The sequence below is a fragment of the Solea solea genome, chromosome 18 (assembly GCF_958295425.1).
Source record: "Solea solea chromosome 18, fSolSol10.1, whole genome shotgun sequence".
Lineage (NCBI taxonomy): Eukaryota > Metazoa > Chordata > Actinopteri > Pleuronectiformes > Soleidae > Solea > Solea solea.
In genome coordinates this window covers 8827021-8848149 of record NC_081151.1, presented here as the reverse complement: position 1 = coordinate 8848149, position 21129 = coordinate 8827021, and the positions used below count along the sequence as shown (strand labels likewise).

General features: G+C 41.4%; 1 protein-coding gene across 4 annotated transcripts in view; it reads left to right on the top strand.

The window, feature by feature from the left end:
• Positions 1 to 14460, top strand: part of fermt2 (FERM domain containing kindlin 2) — a 38868-nt gene extending 24408 nt beyond the window's left edge. For 2 of the 4 annotated variants that reach the window (XM_058614982.1, XM_058614984.1), the window contains 12 exons: positions 1339 to 1564; positions 1731 to 1833; positions 2180 to 2287; positions 5292 to 5426; positions 5914 to 5963; positions 6541 to 6665; positions 6818 to 6924; positions 7015 to 7233; positions 10266 to 10286; positions 11517 to 11641; positions 11773 to 11914; positions 12100 to 14460. In XM_058614982.1, the coding sequence (XP_058470965.1) occupies positions 1339 to 1564; positions 1731 to 1833; positions 2180 to 2287; positions 5292 to 5426; positions 5914 to 5963; positions 6541 to 6665; positions 6818 to 6924; positions 7015 to 7233; positions 10266 to 10286; positions 11517 to 11641; positions 11773 to 11914; positions 12100 to 12273 (1535 nt within the window). In that variant the 3' untranslated portion in view covers positions 12274 to 14460. The remainder of the gene's footprint in view (positions 1 to 1338; positions 1565 to 1730; positions 1834 to 2179; positions 2288 to 5291; positions 5427 to 5913; positions 5964 to 6540; positions 6666 to 6817; positions 6925 to 7014; positions 7234 to 10265; positions 10287 to 11516; positions 11642 to 11772; positions 11915 to 12099) is intronic. The other 2 variants (XM_058614983.1, XM_058614985.1) reach the window with 1 other exon arrangement.
• The last annotated feature ends 6669 nt before the right edge of the window (positions 14461 to 21129 follow it).

The window sequence follows — 21129 nt, the reverse complement described above, 5'->3', positions numbered from 1 at the left end:
ACTTACCCAGCACTGGAAATTACAGAATAAAAAAAACACTATTGCACCTGGCCTAGAAATCAGTATTGTATAATATTAAAATGTAGGCAAAATAAGTTATGAAAAATAAATAAATAAAACCAAAGCACTGTAAAAGCAGACCAGTAATCAAAGTGCAAAATGAGCTAACTAAATTAGCTTTTTAATATTTTCATATAATATAAGAAATGATTGCGTGTTTATCAACGAATCCTAGTCTTACCAGCCCATGGTGGTCCAGCTCCTTACTGCTAAGCCTTCTACAAATCCCCAGTGTGGGAGCACTGGAGAGTCAAGTCATGTTGACATTCTTTGTGCCTTTTCGCTTGTATTAGGGAGTCAGTAAACAGGATGGAGGAGGACTAGTTGTGTTTTTTATGGGCTGCCAGCTTTCTCCTTATACACAGAGTCTCTGGATATTTGGGATTCCTGAAGAGACCCTACAGGAGATGAGAGTACTCTCCCTGACCTCATCATTAACTCAGCATTGGGGGACCTTGAGAGAGTTGCTAAATAAAAACATTCTCACACAAGGGATGGGTGGCCATAGGTTGCACCCTATTCTCATGACCTCAGCTTGCAAACACACATGTACGCGTGCACTGTGCACACTCACAAACACAAACCAGGCCCACTTCCTGATTTCAGAAGGGATTAAGTGGTTTAGCCAGTGTTGCTTCTTGACCTCGGCCCTACAGAAGGAGAGAGGGAATGAAGGGATGTGGAGCCAAAAATACTCAGTAAGGCCAGCCAACAGGAAATGCAAACGGCTTCACTTATTTTTGTAACCACAATAGGAAAAAACAATGGAAAAACAAAACCACAAATATATTGGAAAAACCTCAATCTCAAATATGTTGACAAATTACTGAAGGTGTACACTTACACTTCAGGTTTCAGATGTTTTTCCAGATTTGTTTTTGTAATCCAGTCATTCTCCCCCCCATATCTTTGTGCTCATCCCCTCCTCTCTGTGGCAAGTTGTGTAGTAGTTTGCTGTGTGCAGTGAATTCCTGCAGGTTTTTTGACTGTGAGTAAGTGGGTGACCCTGATCACGTAGTGCATCATCTGCATGCTGATCCACATCAATCCCTACCATCAGCAGGAGGACGCTGTTGAAGCCACTCATCTGCTAAGTGTGGGCTGATAGTCACATGGTGGTGTTGACGGCTAACTGGCCTGGCCAGGCTGCAAGTGTGTGTGCTTTTTAGAATGGTGCTGTTTTTATTAAAATGTAATTGCGTATTTGATGAATGTAAGTGTAAAGTGAGTGTAACCCTTCTCTTTGGACTACTGTAACGGAATGCTGTGTGTTTTTAGGGAGCATCTACTCCAGTCCAGGCTTGTACAGTAAGACAATGACCCCCACCTACGACTCCAGGGACGGCAGCCCGCTGTCACCGACTTCTGCCTGGTTCGGGGACAGCCCGTTGTCTGAGGGCAATCCCAGCATCCTCGCTGTCAGCCAGCCAATCTCCTCACCAGATATCCTGGTGAAACTGTACAAGCCCCAGTCCCTGCTCGACAAAGCCAAAATCAACCAGGGGTGAGAGGAACTTTGCATAGTGGTTTGGCTGTTTGGTTAAACTGCTTATAGTCACAAATACTGGTGGTAGATTGTAAAATATTTTCTGCCGTTGATCAAAGCAGAATAACAACAAGTGTTTGGAAAGACATTATTTTCTAAGTAGCCACGCTCACTGTTTGTGCAGGTGGTTGGACTCCTCCAGGTCTCTAATGGAGCAGGATGTGAAGGAGAATGAGGTGCTGCTGCTGAGGTTTAAATACCACAGTTTCTTCGATCTCAACCCTAAGGTATGTCTCAAAGATGTAGCAGTATTCATTTGTCTTGCAGTCGTTGAAGTAAAGATGAGCCATTTAATGAATCCAGCTTAGAGTACTCGGTAAAGATTCTGAAACATAGACGATTTTTTTGGGCATGAATAAGCTTAAATGCTGTAGTATTTTCTAATAAATGTCATAGTTTACAATCGAGGATATCGCTCAGATCATCGAGGTGAAGCAATTGACGATCAACTTTTTAAAATTTTCATTCCATCCCCCCGTTATTGCTAACCATTAATTATTACTTCACCTGGTTTAGTGATGGTCCTGTGAGGTAGTGTTTATTTATCTTCTGTTTGCATGTTTGTGTCCACAGTATGATGCCATCAGAGTGAACCAGCTCTATGAACAGGCCAAATGGGCTATCCTGATTGAGGAAATTGAGTGCACAGAGGAAGAAATGATGATGTTTGCTGCCCTGCAGGTAAGAGAGCTTTGCGTGTCTTTGTCTTTGCCTGATCTAAATTTTCCGGTTTCAGCATTGTTTTGTCAAGGACAAAAATTTGAAGACCAGCATTCTTAGTTTCATTGGGCAATGGGCACATTTCCTTCTTAACCACAAGCTAATAAATTGGATGGGCCTGCAGCCCAGAGCTGAGACCTAAGGCTGTGAGTTTTGCTGCAGCATGCATACTAAAACTTGGCTTTTTCAGTGTTGCAGAGTTAGTCAGTGGGAGTATTATCATAGATTCCCAATGGGCTCATCAATATGCTTTAATATGAATCAATTCATATTATTCGTGACTTGGCATCATTGGAAAAAATAAGTAATTTTTAAACAAAAAACCTTTATGAATAATTAATTACAATTAACGTAAACAATACATTTGCTTTTCTTAGTTAAACAAAGTGAACTCTGATTTTGTGACCTGTTAAAAAAAGATAAGAAAATAACTATTCCAACAAACGAAGTTCCATCTGTAATATATTTCAGTTTTAAGCATGTTTGGGATCTTGGTCAAGACTTTAGGCTTCCTGTGAATATGTAACCTCGCTGCAGCCTTTCATACTGACCTGGACTAAAGACAGTATCAGCCCCACACTATCTCTTTTGCAACCACAAGGAAGATCAGATGAGAGTGAAGTGATTTAAAGGAGGATTAATAGAGTGGTTGTACAGATGTGAGCCCCTTTGCCCCATTAGGTTGCCCCGTTTAGTCTGGGGTTGGTGCCCCTACTATTTCTGACCCTCATAAACTGTGGGTGCCAAGACCTGAAGACGCCACCCTGTCCTCACCCCCAGGGTAATTATAGAGAATCTTGGACCCTGGGATCTAGTGCTTCAGCCCAGACCACCCACCCCATCAGCACACATTCTCCTCAGACTCATTCGCATTCCTCTAAAAGCTGTTTTACACTCTGAGGTGTTAGGTGTGTTTCATCAGGCCAGTTATAATTATACTTAACTGGTTTCTTGTTACTCTTCCAGAGAGAGAGATGCATATTTACTACTCTGTTGCTACCTGTCTGTTAGCACTTTGGTAGCTACTACAATTCAGCCAGCTAGTATGAGCTCAGAGATTTGGTATTGAGTTCACTGTTATGAGAGGATACACAAGGTCTAAATAAAGAGCAATGATTGTCCACTTCCAGCACATTACAGGCTTGTCCTGATATGCTATCACCTGGAAGTTTCTTTGGCAGTACATACGAATGAGGTCATCGGGAGACCAGAAACTTGAGGCACAGGTTGTACGTGGTGCCTCAGCAGATAAACATATGGTCTCAGGCACTCATTCACACAAACAGGAAACAAGCCCATCAGTGTTACAATGTTTAAAAGACTGTGGAGGGGGAATGGACTGTCACTGAGAGCCCTTTGTCCCACATTCTGTAACCTTAGCTGGCTGAAGCCTCGCATATCTCTCTCAAACTCTGTCCCTGTGTCTCTCATTCTCTCCACAGCTGTTCTTCCATATATTAGTGGGGGTTGGTGATGGGTTGACATTATAAATGCCATTTGTCAACAAGTTGTGTTTAGTGGCCATGACTCATTCTAAAAAGAAGCCATGGTCAGGTTTTTAGTAATGGGCCCATCTTGATTAATTGGCATCTCTATTGTTGAACAACTATTGTCCCCTGTTGCACATATGTTCCCAGTAAAAAAAAAAAAACAGGCGGTTACAGTTCAAAGACATGCTGGAGGATGCGCTGTCATCCATTATAAACTACTTCTCTCAATGAGTCACCACTACCTATTACTTCACCATGAAACTAGTCTCCTCATCTTCAAAGATTGTTCCATCACTGGTAAACCCAGGCTGTATCCACACTACTCCGTTTTGATTTAAATACACATACATTCTGCTCATACTCTGGCATTATGAGCACCGAAAACAGAGATGCCGTAAAACTTCGGGGTTGTGTTTTTATCCGTACAGGCAGAAACAGAGGCCATTAAAAACGATGACGCAGTCATCCCCACATCTCCTTTCTCCTACAGCTCAACTATCAGCTGTGCACGAAAATCTGCATTTACATTTACTTTCAGTTTCACAACGCCATTGTCATTTTCATTACGGTGATCCTTGCATTTACCGTTCACCATTGTTGTTTCAACAGCTGCAGAGGAGAGTATCAGCTTCCTGTAAACACTGACGCACACACACACACACACACACACACATACACATACACATGCCTGGTGCACCTGAGTGGTCATTTGATATATTGTACATCTTTAGATGTGTTGGTAAGGATGCAGATTACTTCTGATATGAAGATAATATGCTCGTCTTGCCAACAATCCTTTTGTTTTTTAATGTAAAATGCCATTTTCATATGAAAAGGTAGTGGTGCTCTCTGGCTCCACTTGCTAACCTAAATTCCAGTAAAGTCTTGAAGTATTTATATGGTAATTAGCACAGACCAGTTCCTCTTTATTATACATAGTTGTAGGGTTTTATGCACCAGTCGAAAATTAGGAAAACTGTTGACAAAGGTTTTGTAGTTTCTAACATTCGCTAGTAAAGTCTATTTCCATCTAACTCTTTCTTCCCGTACTTTGTGAGTCTATTTGTTTTTCACTTTAAGGGAGAGAAAAAAACAGCTGTGATTGGAAACATCATAGATTGTGAATAACACCATGAAAGCTCCTCCATAACAATAAACACATTACTCATGTTACCAAGGAGACTCTTTATATGTCTCTGTATGTGATGGGTTAATGTGCAGATCTAGGAAATCTAAGGGCTTTCTTTTGAAGAGTTCTCTAAGCCGTGGGAGTGTTTGAAGTCTGAATCCAAAATTATAGAAAGTCATTGGTCACTCATCCTTAGGCGGTCCGACTGTAATTTAAATTACTAATTTCTATTTTTATTTCTGCAGTGAACATACCAAATGATGGGTACAGTTTGATTCAACGCAGAAAATGAAGTGCTTCACTTGTTGTTAAGATGGGCTAAACCAGTGCATATCCTTCTCCTCAGTACCACATCAACAAGCTGTCAATCATGGCTTCGGACAACCACATGAATAACAGTGAGAAGGAGGTGGATGAGGTGGATGCAGCCCTGTCAGATCTGGAGATTACTTTGGAAGGAGGGAAGACGTCCAACACACTGGTATATCATCATATATGCTGTGTGAAATGCATTTGGTTGTGCACTATGCACGTTGGGTTGTTTTTTAATTCTAAACGTATTATGTGAATGTGTTTGGTCCTTTTTGTTTTTCTACTGTGGACTGATTAACACCACTGATGACAGGGGAATTCAACAGTAGCACATATCTGCTGATATTGCTCACTGACCCAGGGAAGGAAAATAACAATGACATTCAAGTGCTTACTTTCACACTATTGTGTATAAAGAAATGCATTGAAGTGCTTTTCGTGTGGGAAATCTGTAATATCCCCACAAAAGCTGAAATTAAATAGTCACACAGCAAAAGTGAAAGGAAACAGAACTTTAAGATATTACACATGAATTTTGATGAGTATAAATGACGTTGGTAATGAAGCCAGTGTCTTTTTTTTTGTTTTATCATGTTCTTATTTCATTTTATAGCCATCTGAGCCTTTACTGAAAAAGTGTTTTCCCTTTCTCGTAGGGTGATATCACATCTATTCCTGAGCTAGCCGACTACGTCAAAGTCTTCAAGTGAGTCCACAGTCATTTTCTATGTTATCAAACACTCTGTGTAACAACTGCATGAGAGTTCATGCAAAGATTTTATTTGTCTAAAAGGAAGTTGAATTGAACAGAAACATAGGAAATAATATTTTCTGGCAAAATAAGAGCGCTATTGCCTGGTTTGCATCAGTGTAATGGGCAAGGTTGTTTGCCAGAGGATATTTGCAGGCTGAGCTTGCATATTAGTATTTTTTGAAGTAATTACCCTTGGACAAAGCATATTTTGAACCCTGTTCAGTTTTGGCTGTAGGCCTTTGCTGACAGGCAGGTGAACCCTGTGGTGATTGTCTCATAAAAAGTATAAATCATCGGGGGGGGATGATATCAAGAGGCATTTCCTCTTTAATGGCTTTCCGTTAATGTTCTTGTCCAATTTTGGCTCCTTTCCTTTTCACTTTGCTGTCGCTGACTCTGCACTCAAGATGCCTCCCCCCTCCTTTGGACTCGCTTGTAATTCCCCCTCCCCCGTTAATAATAAGAAATGAGCAGCTTTTTTTCATCTAATGTATGCCATGTCACCCACTCTATACTATATATTTTCCAGACCTAAGAAACTGACGCTGAAGGGCTATAAGCAGTACTGGTGCACGTTCAAGGATATCACAATTTCCTGTTACAAAAGTAAAGAGGAAGCACACGGGACACCTGCTCACCAAATGAATCTAAGAGGTGCAGATGCATATATTTACACAGAAACAAACACAAACAAATCATTTCATGCCCAGGCAAGAATTCAATGCTTTATTTTACTGCAAGAAAAAAAAATGTGTACGACCCTTGACCTCTTTTTTCCGCTCTGCACCGTGGCTTCTCATGTGTAGGTTGTGAGGTAACTCCAGATGTTAACATCTCGGGTCAGAAATTCAACATCAAGTTGCTAATCCCTGTGGCTGATGGAATGAATGAGATCTGGCTCCGGTGTGACACGGTAGGATTGAATATATTGCACCTGTTTCCTGCCACTTGAGCAAGTTCTCTGACAAGTTTTTAAAGATCTGTTTTGCACTTTCTTCTTCAGGAGAAACAATATGCCCACTGGATGGCTGCGTGTCGCCTGGCGTCCAAAGGGAAGACCATGGCTGACAGCTCTTACAACCTGGAAGTCCAGAACATTCTGTCCTTCCTCAAGATGCAGCATATGAACCCAGACCCTCAGTTCATTGAGCCAATCACCACTGATATCAACCCAGAATGCCTGGTGTCCCCACGCTACCTGAAAAAGTACAAGAACAAGCAGGTAAACGATACAGTTTGCACTGAAGGTACTGTTAGGCCCACTTACTGCAATTTAGAAGATAATGTTTGGAGTCAGATACAGACAGAAAGAAGGTAACTAATCTGGCTTAATGTGTATTTAGTGGGAGGTTGTTTACTTGTTTGATGAGTTGGACGGAGCAGCATTTGATACTTCCCAGATGGGTGCCTCCTGGCATCAGGATTGTCTTGCATTGGAATGCAACCTCCCTCTTCTCCCCCTCCTTTACGTTTCCTCCTCCTCCTTCTGTCCCACGTCCTCACCCCTCTGTGTCCGAGGGGAAACCAGGACAACAGGCGTCCAAACCGCTCAACATGCACAGGAGAGCTGCTGTCGTCAGACTGCAACAGTTACTCGATTTGATCTCAAAGCTCTCAGTCTTAGTGTTTGTCGACAGAAGAGCTGGAGGCGTTAAGATGTCGGGTGGTAAGAGAGGAGAGGAATCTGCAGTTGTTTGTCTAAACACAACATTGGGGGGCAAAGACCGCAACTACATGACAGTAGTAAACATCTTTATAACCAGGTTTGCCATTCAAACACTAAGGATGAATTAGGCTGATTTGACAGTGTGCCCAGTGGCTTTGCATGCAAGCAACAGGCTGGTGTGTGTGTATGCATGAAACAGCTGAGCACACAGGGCTGTGTTAGGTGAGGAAGGGAGGAGGTGGTCTCACCACAGACATCTCACTCAGTCTGGTTTTGTTTAATGTACAGTAGTGTTGCTCAGGGGTTAGAGAGATGTTGGTACAGTAAGTGATGACTCATAAATGATCTGGACCAAAACATGTATCATAATGGACGTCTGGAGAGGCAGATGAGAATGGATGTGAAACTGAAAATAATTGAGAAGAGATTTACTAAAGGGATGCCCTTCATAGGGAAGTATCATGAATGACATGACTGATCATATGAGATGATGTCTACACTGCCTTTATTCACTTTCACTTTCTTTAGATCTGTCGGGGAATCCCTTAAATGTTGCTGGATTTAATGTTAAAATAACGGTGCAAAAAAGTGATATGAAGCCTGGACATGTGATGCATTTTGAGACAGGTCAACCTGTGGGTTTAACTTAGGGCTGAGGAATTAATCATTTTCAAATTGCAATTTAAAACTACGCAATTAGCGTAATAGGCTGCAATTTATTTGTTCTGTTTTTGATCATTCAATGCCAAGTTGAATTAATGCAGTACCTATTTGAATCAGTTATTATATTTTAAAATATAGTAGTTAGTTAGAGAGAGGTGAAGAAGAGAGCGTTAGGCAGGGTGGAATGGGTGGTGTGTGATGGAAAGATAGCAGCAAAAGTGAAAGGAAATGTCTACAAGATGGTAGTGAGACCTGCTGTGATGTATGACTTAGAGACAGTGGCACTTTTCTGTAGGAGTGATCAGAAAGGACTGGATTGGAAGTGAGCATATTCTATATTTTGTAGGGCTGCAACAAATGTTCATAATCAATTAATCTGTTGATTATTTCCTCGATGAATTGAGTACTCGTTTGGTCCATAAACCACAAAGCAAATTTACTTCTATGGCGCAAAGAAACCAGAAAATATTTAAATTTAAGAAACTGAGAAATCTTGTTTTAATTGTTAAAAAAAAAACAAACATTCAAACTGATTAATCGATTATCAATATATCAATATCAATACCTATACCTAATTGTTTAGCCCTAGATGTATTCCTACCATTTCCATCTGTAAAAGACAATTTACCTATAGAGAGCATTCATTTGACAAGCCTTTTCATTATCTATGTACATTTTTTTACTCCCATTCACTTCCTTTTCAGAAAAACTGGAACCTAAAAGCAACATTTTAAGACCATAAAGTGTTGAAGAAATGAAACTCCCATGAACCATGTGTACACCGTCAAATCCTGTTGTTGTTGATTGCTATCAAATAATAGTTATCTTAACTTAGAATGATTACATGCTCAAATGTCACATTTCACTGTTCACTGACCATTTTAGTGAGAATAAGAGCTGACGAAGTATCATGTGTTTTAGTAAAGACAAATGGAAAATACCTCTATGGCATAATTCATTGCCTAGAACAGAGGTTAGTTTGAGCAGGGGGCAGGATTTGGAGTATTAACTCAGCAGGGTGTGTGTGTGTGTGTCCGTCTGGGGCTGTGGTTCTGTCTGGCCCAGGTCCAATCTAACTCTTTAACACACTGATCGGAGTGTCCCAAGGCACAACATGAAAGAATAGTAGCGTTATGTACAGTATGTGTATGTGCCCGTGCGCGCCAAGACACACATACTCATGTAGTGGGTGTGAGGCAACAGGAAATGAGCCATTCCTGGGAATGCTGCGCGGGAAAACTGTCTGGGAAAAGCCCATTTGCTCTCAGTCAGCTGCGACCCCTCCCCACCTCCCTTAAACTGGACTTCCTGTGGTCAGATTTGTCCAAGGAGACGTCCGTGCCACAGCTCCTCAAGGATACACACCGACACAGACTAATGTTTTAGATTATGTGTACTAGATTGGTCTCAGGCCAAATCTATACATTTACACGAGAGAGGAAACAAATGATAACTGTCACAGTTATAAACTCTTAAGAGCACGGAGACATGGCACTCCTAGATTTTGGTGCCTCCTAAGTGTGCTGCTTGGTCTGTGTTGCCATCATGTGGCTGGAGGAGGAATTGCACCAAAGCGTTGTCATTACTGTTCAAACGTCAATTATTTGGACTTGAAATTCAAAGTTTGCACAAATATTGTACACCTCTTCCTCCTTTCTCTTATTATTTACATATTGTCTTAATGCTGCTTCGCATCTCTCCTGTGGCCAAGCGTTGCATGACCCTCAGACTTGAGCTATGCTTTCAAATTTAATTACACAGTTTTTGCCTCTTTTGTTGTTTTATCTCTTTTTTTTTTTTCTTTCAACATTGCTTTTATTTGCTTGTTCTCTTTATCCGTTTCTTTATTTGTTTCTCTCTTCTCGTTTGCATCTCCTTCATTCCTCTGTGATCTTCCTCCCATCCCCTCCTCCTCCCCTCTGCAGCCAGGCTATATCAGGGACTTGGTAAGTTGAGATGTGTGTCCACTGGGTGCCTTTTTAAAAAAAACAACAACAAAAAAACGTAGATACGTGCATGATTGTCTCAAGTCTTACCTCTTCACTTTTTACTAGAAGTAGCTGTACCACACCAGTGTTTCCCACAGGGCATGTGTTGGTAGCCGGTGAAAAGGGTCAACATTTCCCCGTTCATGCTAAAATGGCACATGTTTTTCCCGGGGTGAGGCAGGGCTTCAAAATAACTACACAATGTTTTCTCTAGCTGTCGTCACGGCCGAGGCATCCACATATAGTCTTAATATAACTCCAGAGAATATCTCGTACAAAGAGCCACCTGGGTGACCTGGCTAAATAAAGTTTATACTGTATGTGGGAAACATTGGACATACTGTAGTCATTGTAGTAGCATAGACGTAGAGTTGCAGTAGAATAGAAAATGTCCCTCTTTTCGTTGTGTCTCTATGTTCACTCCATATTTACTGCATCATGTGTCTGTAATTTTGACACACTTCATATCACATTTGGGAACTTGTTTGCATTAATAAGAAAGTCATAATTATTTAATGATTTTATAACATTCAGTTCCATCACTGTGGGACCATTTTTCAAACCCACGCCCCTTGGATATTGTCATATATAAATATTCCTGAATATTTATTGCTGATTTTAAATTCATGTATGCATAGTAAGTAATGACAAGACTAGAAACCTGCGGAAGGTAAGCGATCCATCACCGTGAAGTTAATTAGTTCTCTGGTTATTGTAATTCAGTTCACTTTTGTGTACTTTTGGTACACAAAAGTGAGACCAGTGTCATATCTCATAAATGCAAGGCTAAGCAGCAGCTACACGCATCATCTAGGAGGAGGAAGGCAAAGCGGTGATGGATAACTAATGTCTAATTACACAGACATGACAGGACTGAAATTAGTGCTCATATAGAGGGTATTCAGTAGTGTCCCCTATAAATGAAAGAATGCTATACTATTTGTCTGTTTTCTGTCTGTGTGACAGCTCTGTGGTTATTGGATGACACTGTGCTGACGGCTCTGTGGCCACAGCTTGTTTATACATGTTGGATGCGTGTGGTTGTGGGAGCTTTGGGTGGTTTAATCGTGGTGATGGAAGGCATTTGTTTACTTGTGGGGAACGTGTTCCTCCATTCTGGTGGCACCACGCCGACATGTCATGTGAGAAATGTTTGTCATTGTGTTTTTTTTTTATTTATTTGTTTAGATTTCAGCCCGGATTCTTGAGGCCCATCAAAACGTGGCCCAGATGAGTCTCATTGAGGCCAAGATGCGCTTCATCCAGGCGTGGCAGTCCCTGCCTGAGTTTGGAATCACTCATTTCCTTGCCAAGTATGTTTTTTTTTTTTTGAATTTCAAATACATACGCGTTCAGTTTTATGTGCTGAAAATGACATATTAGCTCGTTTATTTTACACACTCTAACTACACGGTGTATTTCTCCGAAACCTGTTCCCCCGCAGGTTTCAGGGTGTGAAGCGAGAGGAGCTGATGGGCATCACGTACAACCGTTTGATCCGCATGGATGCCAGCAACGGGGATGCCATCAAGACTTGGCGCTTTAGCAACATGAAGCAGTGGAACGTCAACTGGGAGATCAAGATGGTACGGAACGTATTTAAAATAATACTAATAATCACACGAGAGGGTCGGTGAAGCTTTCATGCCCTTCATCTGTTTTCTGTGGATCATACAAAATATAATAACATGACTTACATCCCATAATTGCATACGTGGTACCACTATTATGGGGGTTGACTGCTGTCACGTCTTCTACTCCGTGTGCTCAGGTGACGGTGGAGTTTGCGGACGAGCCCAGTCTGTCTTTTGTCTGCGCCGAGGTGGACTGTAAGGTCGTCCATGAGTTCATCGGTGGCTACATCTTTCTGTCCACGCGTGCCAAGGACCAGAACGAGTCCCTAGATGAGGAGATGTTCTATAAACTGACCAGCGGCTGGGTCTGAGCTGCAGCAACAACCCAGGGGTCAACAATTGTAGGTCAGGGGGGCCAGGAAGGGAGCGGTGAGAGTCTGTGTGGGGGTGGAACTGCATTGTATGGGTTTATTTTATTCTACTTTTCTCAGTCTTTTTTTTTTAATTGTTTGGAGATGTGCTGAAGAGTCAACTGTTGTCACACCGACACTACTTTTATTGTTTTTGCGTCGTCGCCGACGAGGTCATTTGTTACAACACTACTCTGTGGTGACTGCAGTCCAGGTGAACTCTGAACTCAAACTCCTGTGGTTGAACAGAAGTCTCATGCAAACCTGACACAAGGTGTTGGTCTGTTTAACCACGTCCCACCTGCCTCCTCTCTCCTCCTGGACTGACGGCCGTCAACTTGCGTCCACGACTTCCCTTTAAAACCAATCAAACACCAAATGTTAATCCCAAAGATCCTTCTTTTTTTTTTTTCCTTTTGTTACTTTTTGTCTTGCTGTCCTTTTCTCTCGTTCTTCTTTATCCGGACTAAAGGAACTGACGTTTAACAGTTATTAAAACGTACTGTGATATAGTGCCACAGATACCCACACTTTTAATTATTTATCCTGAAAGATGGACTTCGTCAGTGAGTCTAATCCAGAGGGTGAACAGCAGCATACTGTACATCCTGTCCACTCTATATGAAGGTTTTAATCTCCACTCCATTGAAGTCATGTGTAAGCACTTGTGCAGTATCCAGTCCTGTTTATGAATAAGCTGTTTTTGTTTTTGTTTTGTATTCTTTTTGCTTTTGTTGTTTGTCTTTGTTTCAGACGTGGAGAGTCCAGACTCATCATATTCACTGACAGGTGACACTTGAAAGTCTGAGGTTTCTATTTAATAGACCGTATGTGAGGACACGCTACAGTTCACTGCACAGGGACGCGTGTCTTTTTTGTTGTTAAATCAGCAGCCTACATTACATTGTTACAGCCATTCATTCTGTCCTTTTTTAGTGTTTCCTGAAAGCAAGTTTTAAAAACTCTGTTTGGAACTAAGTACACGTGTATTTAAAATGTCTCACCCCATTGGCAGTTTTTAATTTTTAAAGATATTTGTTTATCCACATTCAAGGCAGTCTCCTGTTGAGACTTTTAAGGGTTTTTTAATTTTCTCACCTGAATGCATCCAAATGCTTTAATATTTAGTGGTGTGCGTCTCCGGCTGCTGTTCTGACCACACAAGAAGGGAAATCACCCCCCCCCACCCCTGACATCTCATAGCTTAGTGCTGTTACACTACATATCACAAGGCCTCCCTTTTGTCCTTGTGCCGCCATTAACTTTAATTGCCTTTCTCACACCGTATAGTATTAATATTGTTGTTATTCTTATCTTTATCATTACACACCAGCAAAAAAGGTCACTGGGTTTGAAGAATGAATATGCCAACGTTCCTCTCTTCTCTCCTCAGTATGAAGGATCAGTTAGTTAGTTGGAAAGTATTGTTTTTTTTGTAACTAATGTAAAAACACAAACGTTTTATAGAAATTGTACAGTTTGTTTTTTTTTTTCTTCTGCATTTTCAGGGTTTGGAGGTTTTTCCTTTCAGAAGTAAAAGGGGAGGGGGAGGGGCATCTGTCGACCTGTAGTATTCAGAACTGTGCCTGCTTATGTTGTGGTCTTACTGAGTTTTCAGATGAAGATATATATGAATATACTATATGAAGATAACACTAATCTCAAACTCCAGGTTTGAAGATGTTTGTCGAGTACATATATTTTTTTCCTAAAAATCCAGATACGTATGCCTTTTTAAATGTATTTTTTTTTTCTTTCTTGTATCATTGCTTAACTTTATTCATTTCTGCTTTCTCTTCCACCACTCGTGGCTGAAATATCTGTGGCCCCGAGTTGCATTTTTAGCTCATTCTTTAGACCGACCGCGATACTTTCTGTGCATTAACGCTCAACTTCACTTAAATGTCTGGTATTGTCACAAATGAAGTGTGCCATTTAATAATGTCCATATGAAGGAGACACATTGTTAAGACCCTGGAGTTTGAGACAAACCAACAAAAAAAAAAACAAACAGAGGTAAGAGAAAATCAAACCTTGATGTTTTTTTGTTTGCCTCCAGTGTCAGGAGCAGCAGTGCATGTCCTGCTGCTCATGTTTTCTGACTGTAAAAATGCATTTATTTTAAAAAATAAAGTAATTTTTATTTAAGCTGGGTGTTTTCTGACCTTGAATCATTGAAGAGCCTTCGCTTGGTCCATTAGAAAACGCCCACTACATACAGTACCATGTAATAATTACTGTGAATGACATTATTTGAAAAACAATAAGCCATCAACATTCGTTCACTTTTCCTCTGCCTGCGAAAATTATGAATTATAAAAAAATATAACATAATTGCAAGATCAACTTTCCAGAATCACATTTCGAAAATGAGTCTTGTTTCTGTCATCCACCGACTCCGGGTCAGTCACTGTGACTCTTAACACTCAGCTGATGTCTTTTTTTCTTTTTTTTATTCCTCTGCTCGTTCAGAACCTTAAACAATTTTAAGAAAATGGCATAATGTTCTAAATATGCAGCATTTCAAGTTTTCTTCAAACTGGGCTTAGATTTCTGACCACTCTTTAGCTACAGTCACAGAGGATTAGATCAATAGGCCTGGTTTCTGTCAAATATACTATAAAAAAAACAAACAATATCACAACTAAAATAACCATCCTGTTCAGTAATGAATAATAATAAATAATAAAATATATATTTATTTGTATTTAAATATGTAATCCACAGACACTACTATTACGTCGACATTATTGTGTACTGCTCGTGTTTCTCCACTAGAGGGCAGTGTCAGCCTTCCCTACTGTCCCCTCCCTGCCTTTCAAACTTCTCCAAATTGGACATGTTTTCCTGGCATCCCAGCAGAAACCATGTGCCAGACTGAGGAGGAGGAGATTAGATCAGAGGACGCCCTGCAAACAGGTCTTGTCTCTATTGCATTCTCTCACGTTGGTCATGGCACGCGTTTGTCCCGTCACCTGCTGAGCAGCTGGGGCGTGGAGGTGCTCATGATGCTCCCTGCAGTGACATGTTGAATGGCATCAGGTGTAAACGTGATTCCTCATGAATCGCTAACATTGTACTGTATTGCAGAACTGTGTGAGCTTGTATCAGTCACTCCTGAGATGAGATGAGGTGTGCTTTATCACCGTGGGAACAACGAACTGAGCTCTGCAAGAGCATCTTGTTCTTGTCAAAGACGGTCTCAATCCAACACTTAAAAAGAAAAAAACAAACCCTGACATGTTTGACAGCAGTCACGTCCATAGAAGCTTTTTGAGTGATGTTCCCTACACTGTTCTTCCACCACACTATTAAAGCTGTGTGTTTTCCTGAGGGATCTGGCCAATTGTGCTCCGTGTGTATGGGAAGTTAGGACTTATAAACTCTAGCTCCAACTCGTGACGTGGAATTCCTCAGACCTCCCGAGAGGGCTTTTCATATGACAGCAGTACTGTAAATGTGGGCGGTCCCTGAGGATGACATGTATGGACTGTGCTGCTCACAATAGGAGGAAGTAAAAAAAAAAAACATAAAAGAAGTTGCACAATACAGTGGTCAAAGTACTGGTTGCCATTCAACAAAGCGGCTTCCTGGTTAAACAAAGTGCCGAGTCTCGAGGAAGCATTGCTAATGCTCTCCTCATCCCTGACGTTCACAGCCAGTTAAGGTCATTGTTTATGTCTGTCTCACACACTTTGCCTTCAACTCCTGCAGAGTACAGAGGGTTAGAGACGGCAGATGGGGGGGATAAGCTGGTTTCAAGTCAGAGAAAGAGAACTTGTTCTTTTTTTTCCTCCTCAGACTAGTGATTCAACCTTGTCGAGATCAATCGGTTTTTATTCTCTTTCTGTAACAAGTGTCAGCGGCTGTTGAGAGGTCATTTTCAGGGAATGTGTCGCGCCGCCTCGAAAGGTGAAAGCACCTTCTGCCAGGATGACAGACAGTGATGAGCAGGTTTCTCTGGAGACAGTAATGTTGGCCTATCATTCAGCCCTGGTTCTCAAACTGTGGTGTGTGTACCACCAGTGGTACGTGGGCTTCCTCTGGTGGTGAATCAGAAATATTGTTTTTTTGTCCTTTAAAGTCAAGTGTAGGAGACATCTTACAGTGAGGCTGCAGATTGTAACAGATGAAATACAGTCTTCCACTCACTCACCCCTCCCTTTCCCCAGTGTGTCAGGGAATTACAGTAGCTTTCACATACCAGGAGAGGTTGTTGTTCTTCGTTTTGTGTTGAAACGCACACGGGTTTGTGTGTAGGCAAGTTAAGTTAAAGACAGGGTTCACATTTTCCACTATGGTCACGGCACGGCACGGCATGGCACGGCACGGCACAGCACGGCATTTTAGACATTTCCCTGGTAGTTGTTGGAGATTAACCCACATTTTTGGTATTGTTAAGTCTTTTTAACTGATCTACAGTGCAGCATTGTGCAGCTTGATTTTTGTACTGGACATCTCTTCCTGTGACGGCAGTCTGACCAATCAGTGGCAGGTACTGTGCTAGTGGAAACGCAACTTTGCTGTGCCGTGCCGTGCCGTGCCGAGGCGAGCCAGTGGAAACATGCCAATAGAGACAAACAACCATTCACTCTCACACCTAGGGTCATTTTAGAGTGCCAAATCTGCATGTTTTTGGACTATGGGAGGAACCCGGAGAACACGGAGAAAACCCATGCACACACAGGGCAAACATGCAAACAATACTCTAAAGCTATAATATATATATATAGCTATATTTTATATAAGCTATAAAAACGCATTTTTTTTTAAGTCAATCACATAGGATTTTCTGCAATAATAAAACAATTTGCCTCAACTGTTTCTCTTCAATTCGCTTTGGGTGCAAAAAAAAGAAGAAAAAGCGAACACTTTATTTATTTATTTATTTATTTTAAATCAATACCGTGATGAAACGTTTCAAAGTGAATGCTTTTCAGCCGACATTTGGGTTTAAAATGAACAACAAACCACTTTAATTACCAAAGAGACTGATGTGTTTCCAGGGTGTTTGTGTTCTGCGTTGATTCACTGATGAGCTTTTTGCAAGCCTAACCATTCACTGCACAGAAACACAGTCTCTCTGCTCGCAGAAAGGACTTTTAGTAATGTGTGATTGATCATTTCCAGTCCCACAGAGTCTGTATTTGACCTCTTGTATTATTAAACCATAAAAACTTTACCTTGAAAAAAAAAAAACCCTCACATATGTTCTTCCCATTATCCTGGCTTCCCATTCAGTCGCGTTCAGATCTGTTTTAATGGGGAAAAAAAAGCTCTGGGCTGAACTTTAAACATTGCCAAGATTCTTATCTTGATGTCATCAATTATTCTCTAAGCCACTAAACTGGTGTTGAAGGTTCTCGGAAACGTGTGTCTCAAAGCCTAGAACAACAATCTTTATGTCCACATAATCACAAAGTTTACTTTTGCCTTCAGATAATTCACCCGAATGTTGTTAAGTTGTATCGGGACAAGCGCTTTCAGACACCTCATGGGGATTTTATTTCAGGAGGAACCACTTTACACCAGCGTGTTCCGTCTGTTGGACGAGGCGTACGTACGAGCCTGAGGTCGTTCCCTTTGTTGTTTGCTTTGTGCTGCTGCAGAGACTCTGAAGCGTGTCATTTAAGTCTCACAGGTGATCCGGGACGGCGTCCGCTCAGCTCGTGAGGTCATGTCACATGGTGCCTTAAAGACATGAGATGGGACTGTTGTGAACCCAGGTGCTTACATCATCACTTTGGGCCGCAGCAACAAGTGCATAGTCATATGTATGTATATATATATATATATATATATATATATATATATATATATATATATATATATATATACATATATATATATACACAGCTCCCCATGTGAAGTATAAGGCGGTAGAAAATGGATGGATGGATGTCCAAAACAGACTTTTACGTGTATGCGTAACTAAACGACAGCTTACAGATGCTCTGTGCTCTTAAAGGAATACTTGCATTTAGCTTTGTATTACTTAGAATATGGGCGGTAACCTCAGTTTCCCCTGAGTCGAGAAATATCCTTTATTCTTCAACGCTCTGATTCCGCACTTTTTAGACCTTCTCAAGGTTCAAGGTTGAGGTTCAAGGTTCAAGGTTTTTTATTTGAACCTTAAAGGCGACATCGAATGCTTGTATCACACATATATGTTAGTTATGGAGGTCTACTTACATATATTAACTTGTTTTCATGGTTAAAAACGTCACAATCGCTGCAAAATAGCCGATCAAAATATCTCCTCACTGACGCTCTCGTCAGCCGCGCTGTTTCAGACCAAAACCACACCCCCAGAACGTGGACTGTGTTGTGATTGGCCAGCCAACGAGAGCTTTCCCACTGTCCTGTGATTGGCCAGGTACCTGGAAGTGACTTAATAGATAGGCCAGCTCTCAGATACACAGCTCCCCCTCTGGCACGGTGGATGCTCTGCATCTCAGCAGCTACAACGAGAGTAGTTCTTCTTCTTCTGTGGTTGAATGTACGCAACCGGATGTGCCCGGACTAGTGCCCGCACCGGGAGGCGCTACGGTGGTGAGAGGAGTGGTGAGGATTTCTGATGACGACATCATCAGAAAGAGCCCAGGAAAACAATACAACACTATTTTCTCAGCAGTGGCTGAACTGTTTGTTCTGAAACTTTAGGGTTTCATAAATGAGGTAATGACGCAGATACACACACACACAAACGCAGCGTTAATAGGAGCTTCCGGTCTATGTCACCTTTAAATTAGCGTTGTAGTTTCAAGTTTACACTCGCAGGGGAACGGGACGTCATTCCCAGGATGTAAACAGTGTCCACCATCTTTGCTAACAGTAAAAATACTACCCCATTCTAGTAAATACAAATTGGTAAAGTATTCCTTTTTAACCAAAGTAAATATAACTTCGCCTCAGGGAATATTTGGCTTTCAACTCACCCACTAAAACCTGTTTCCTTACTGTCGGTTAAATCTTGTTTTTCATGGGAGTTAACGCAACTTAAAGGTCTGCCAATGTTAGGGCATATACAGAAAAGTGACACATTTTCACCTTTTTCCCCGTTATTTCATAGAAGGGAAAGAATCTACCTTATGTTGAAAATCAATTGGAACCCTTCTTCTTTCCAAAATAGGAAGGAGGTGAAAGCAGAGGCTGTAATGGGACACTGGGGACATTTTTCAATTTTGTTGGCTGAGTGTAAAATACTGAGATGAATTGATCCCCATGGATCGGCAACATCCCCTTTTTTAGAATCTCACCTTCGTCCATATTTTTATCGTTGCCTCAAATTGTCCCCAGGCATCGAGACAAAATAAAAAGCAGTGGGCGCCCACTGTGTTCGTCTCTGTGTCGATTCAAGCGTGGCATTGTCTCCCGATTGACACCGGTCTTCCTGTGACAATAAAAACCTAATTGAACTTGGAAAATAATACCGGTTCCTCGGCTCTCAGAGGGGTTTGATCAGCTAAATTAGCTGCTTTGACTGTTATCTGGAGACGGCACAATAAAGGGGTGGAGAGACAGTTTACTGGCAGGTGGACAGAGGACAGAGGACAGTAAAGACTGAACAAGCAAAGCAAGAAGTGGAAAAATACTAATAAAATCCAGCATGGACTGGTGGTGCTGGCCCCATCATTTCCAAAAGACATGTAGAGGAGAGTGAAAAGGTCAAATTGACTATAATGGAGATTAAGACGCTGTAATGAGGCTGTCAGGTGTCTGAAACCTTTTGTGGTGTTTAGTGGTGTGTGTGGTTCCATTACACACGTCTTTCGCCCGGTGCATTGTTCTGAAGTCTGGTTTCAGCACCACAAGTGTTAAGTGTGTCGGTGTGAAATGTGAGATTAAATGTTTCCTCAGTGTTGGCATAAAAGAAATAGTAAAACCCATCTCGGAGTTGTGAGGTCGTCCTCAGTCCACATCACGTCGCCTTTTGTACTTCGTGATGAAACAGATGTTGTGCTCCGAATGAGACGTTGCAGGGTTTGCGTATTTACAATCAACAGTGACGATGATGTCGCATCAGCGTTGCTTTCATATTGGGCCAAAGTGAAATGAAATGACTCTCTCGTCAACGTCACTGATTTGTAATAGCGTTATGGTTGACGTGATGCATTGTGGGTAAGGCATTGTTTTATAAATGGGGGGGAAATGCACAACCAAACGAGGTAAATATAGGGAGACATTCCTCTTGACACCTCCTCCTTTCCCTTGTTAAGCCGACGTCTGAATTGAATTAAGTATTGATTTATCCTTTCATATTAGAACTAAATACATCATGGACTGAACAACAAGGCCTTTATTGGTGATGCACAACTCAAAACAGGGACTCGACGCTCATTTCTGTGCCATATTTTCTGAAGCAACAAAGCAGCGATGAGTGATCAGAGTTGCTTGGGACTGGCCTTGCGTTCACATGATTCACAGTTAAAGTGGCTGCATTTGGCAACAAAGAATCCCACACGTATCTGTTGTCAAATGATGACCACACGAGTCATTATATGAATCAATAATGGCAGCGTCTGGAAGGTCCATGTGTATAAATTCTCCTAATCTGACAGATGTGGACTCATCGGAGGATTATTTATGACAGCCGTTATCCTAACGATTGTTTAAAAGGAAGGAAATCTCAGTAGTATTTGTATTTCCATGCTTCACTGGACACAACTATGCTTTTCCAAAGAAAGGCATGATTACTTTAAGTGTATTCATTCCTACTGAGGGAGATTAACAAAGGATTTAAACTAAACTGCACTCAGGCAAAAATACAACTGTTAGAACATGAGGAACGGGCAAGATTCAGTAATGCACTTTCTT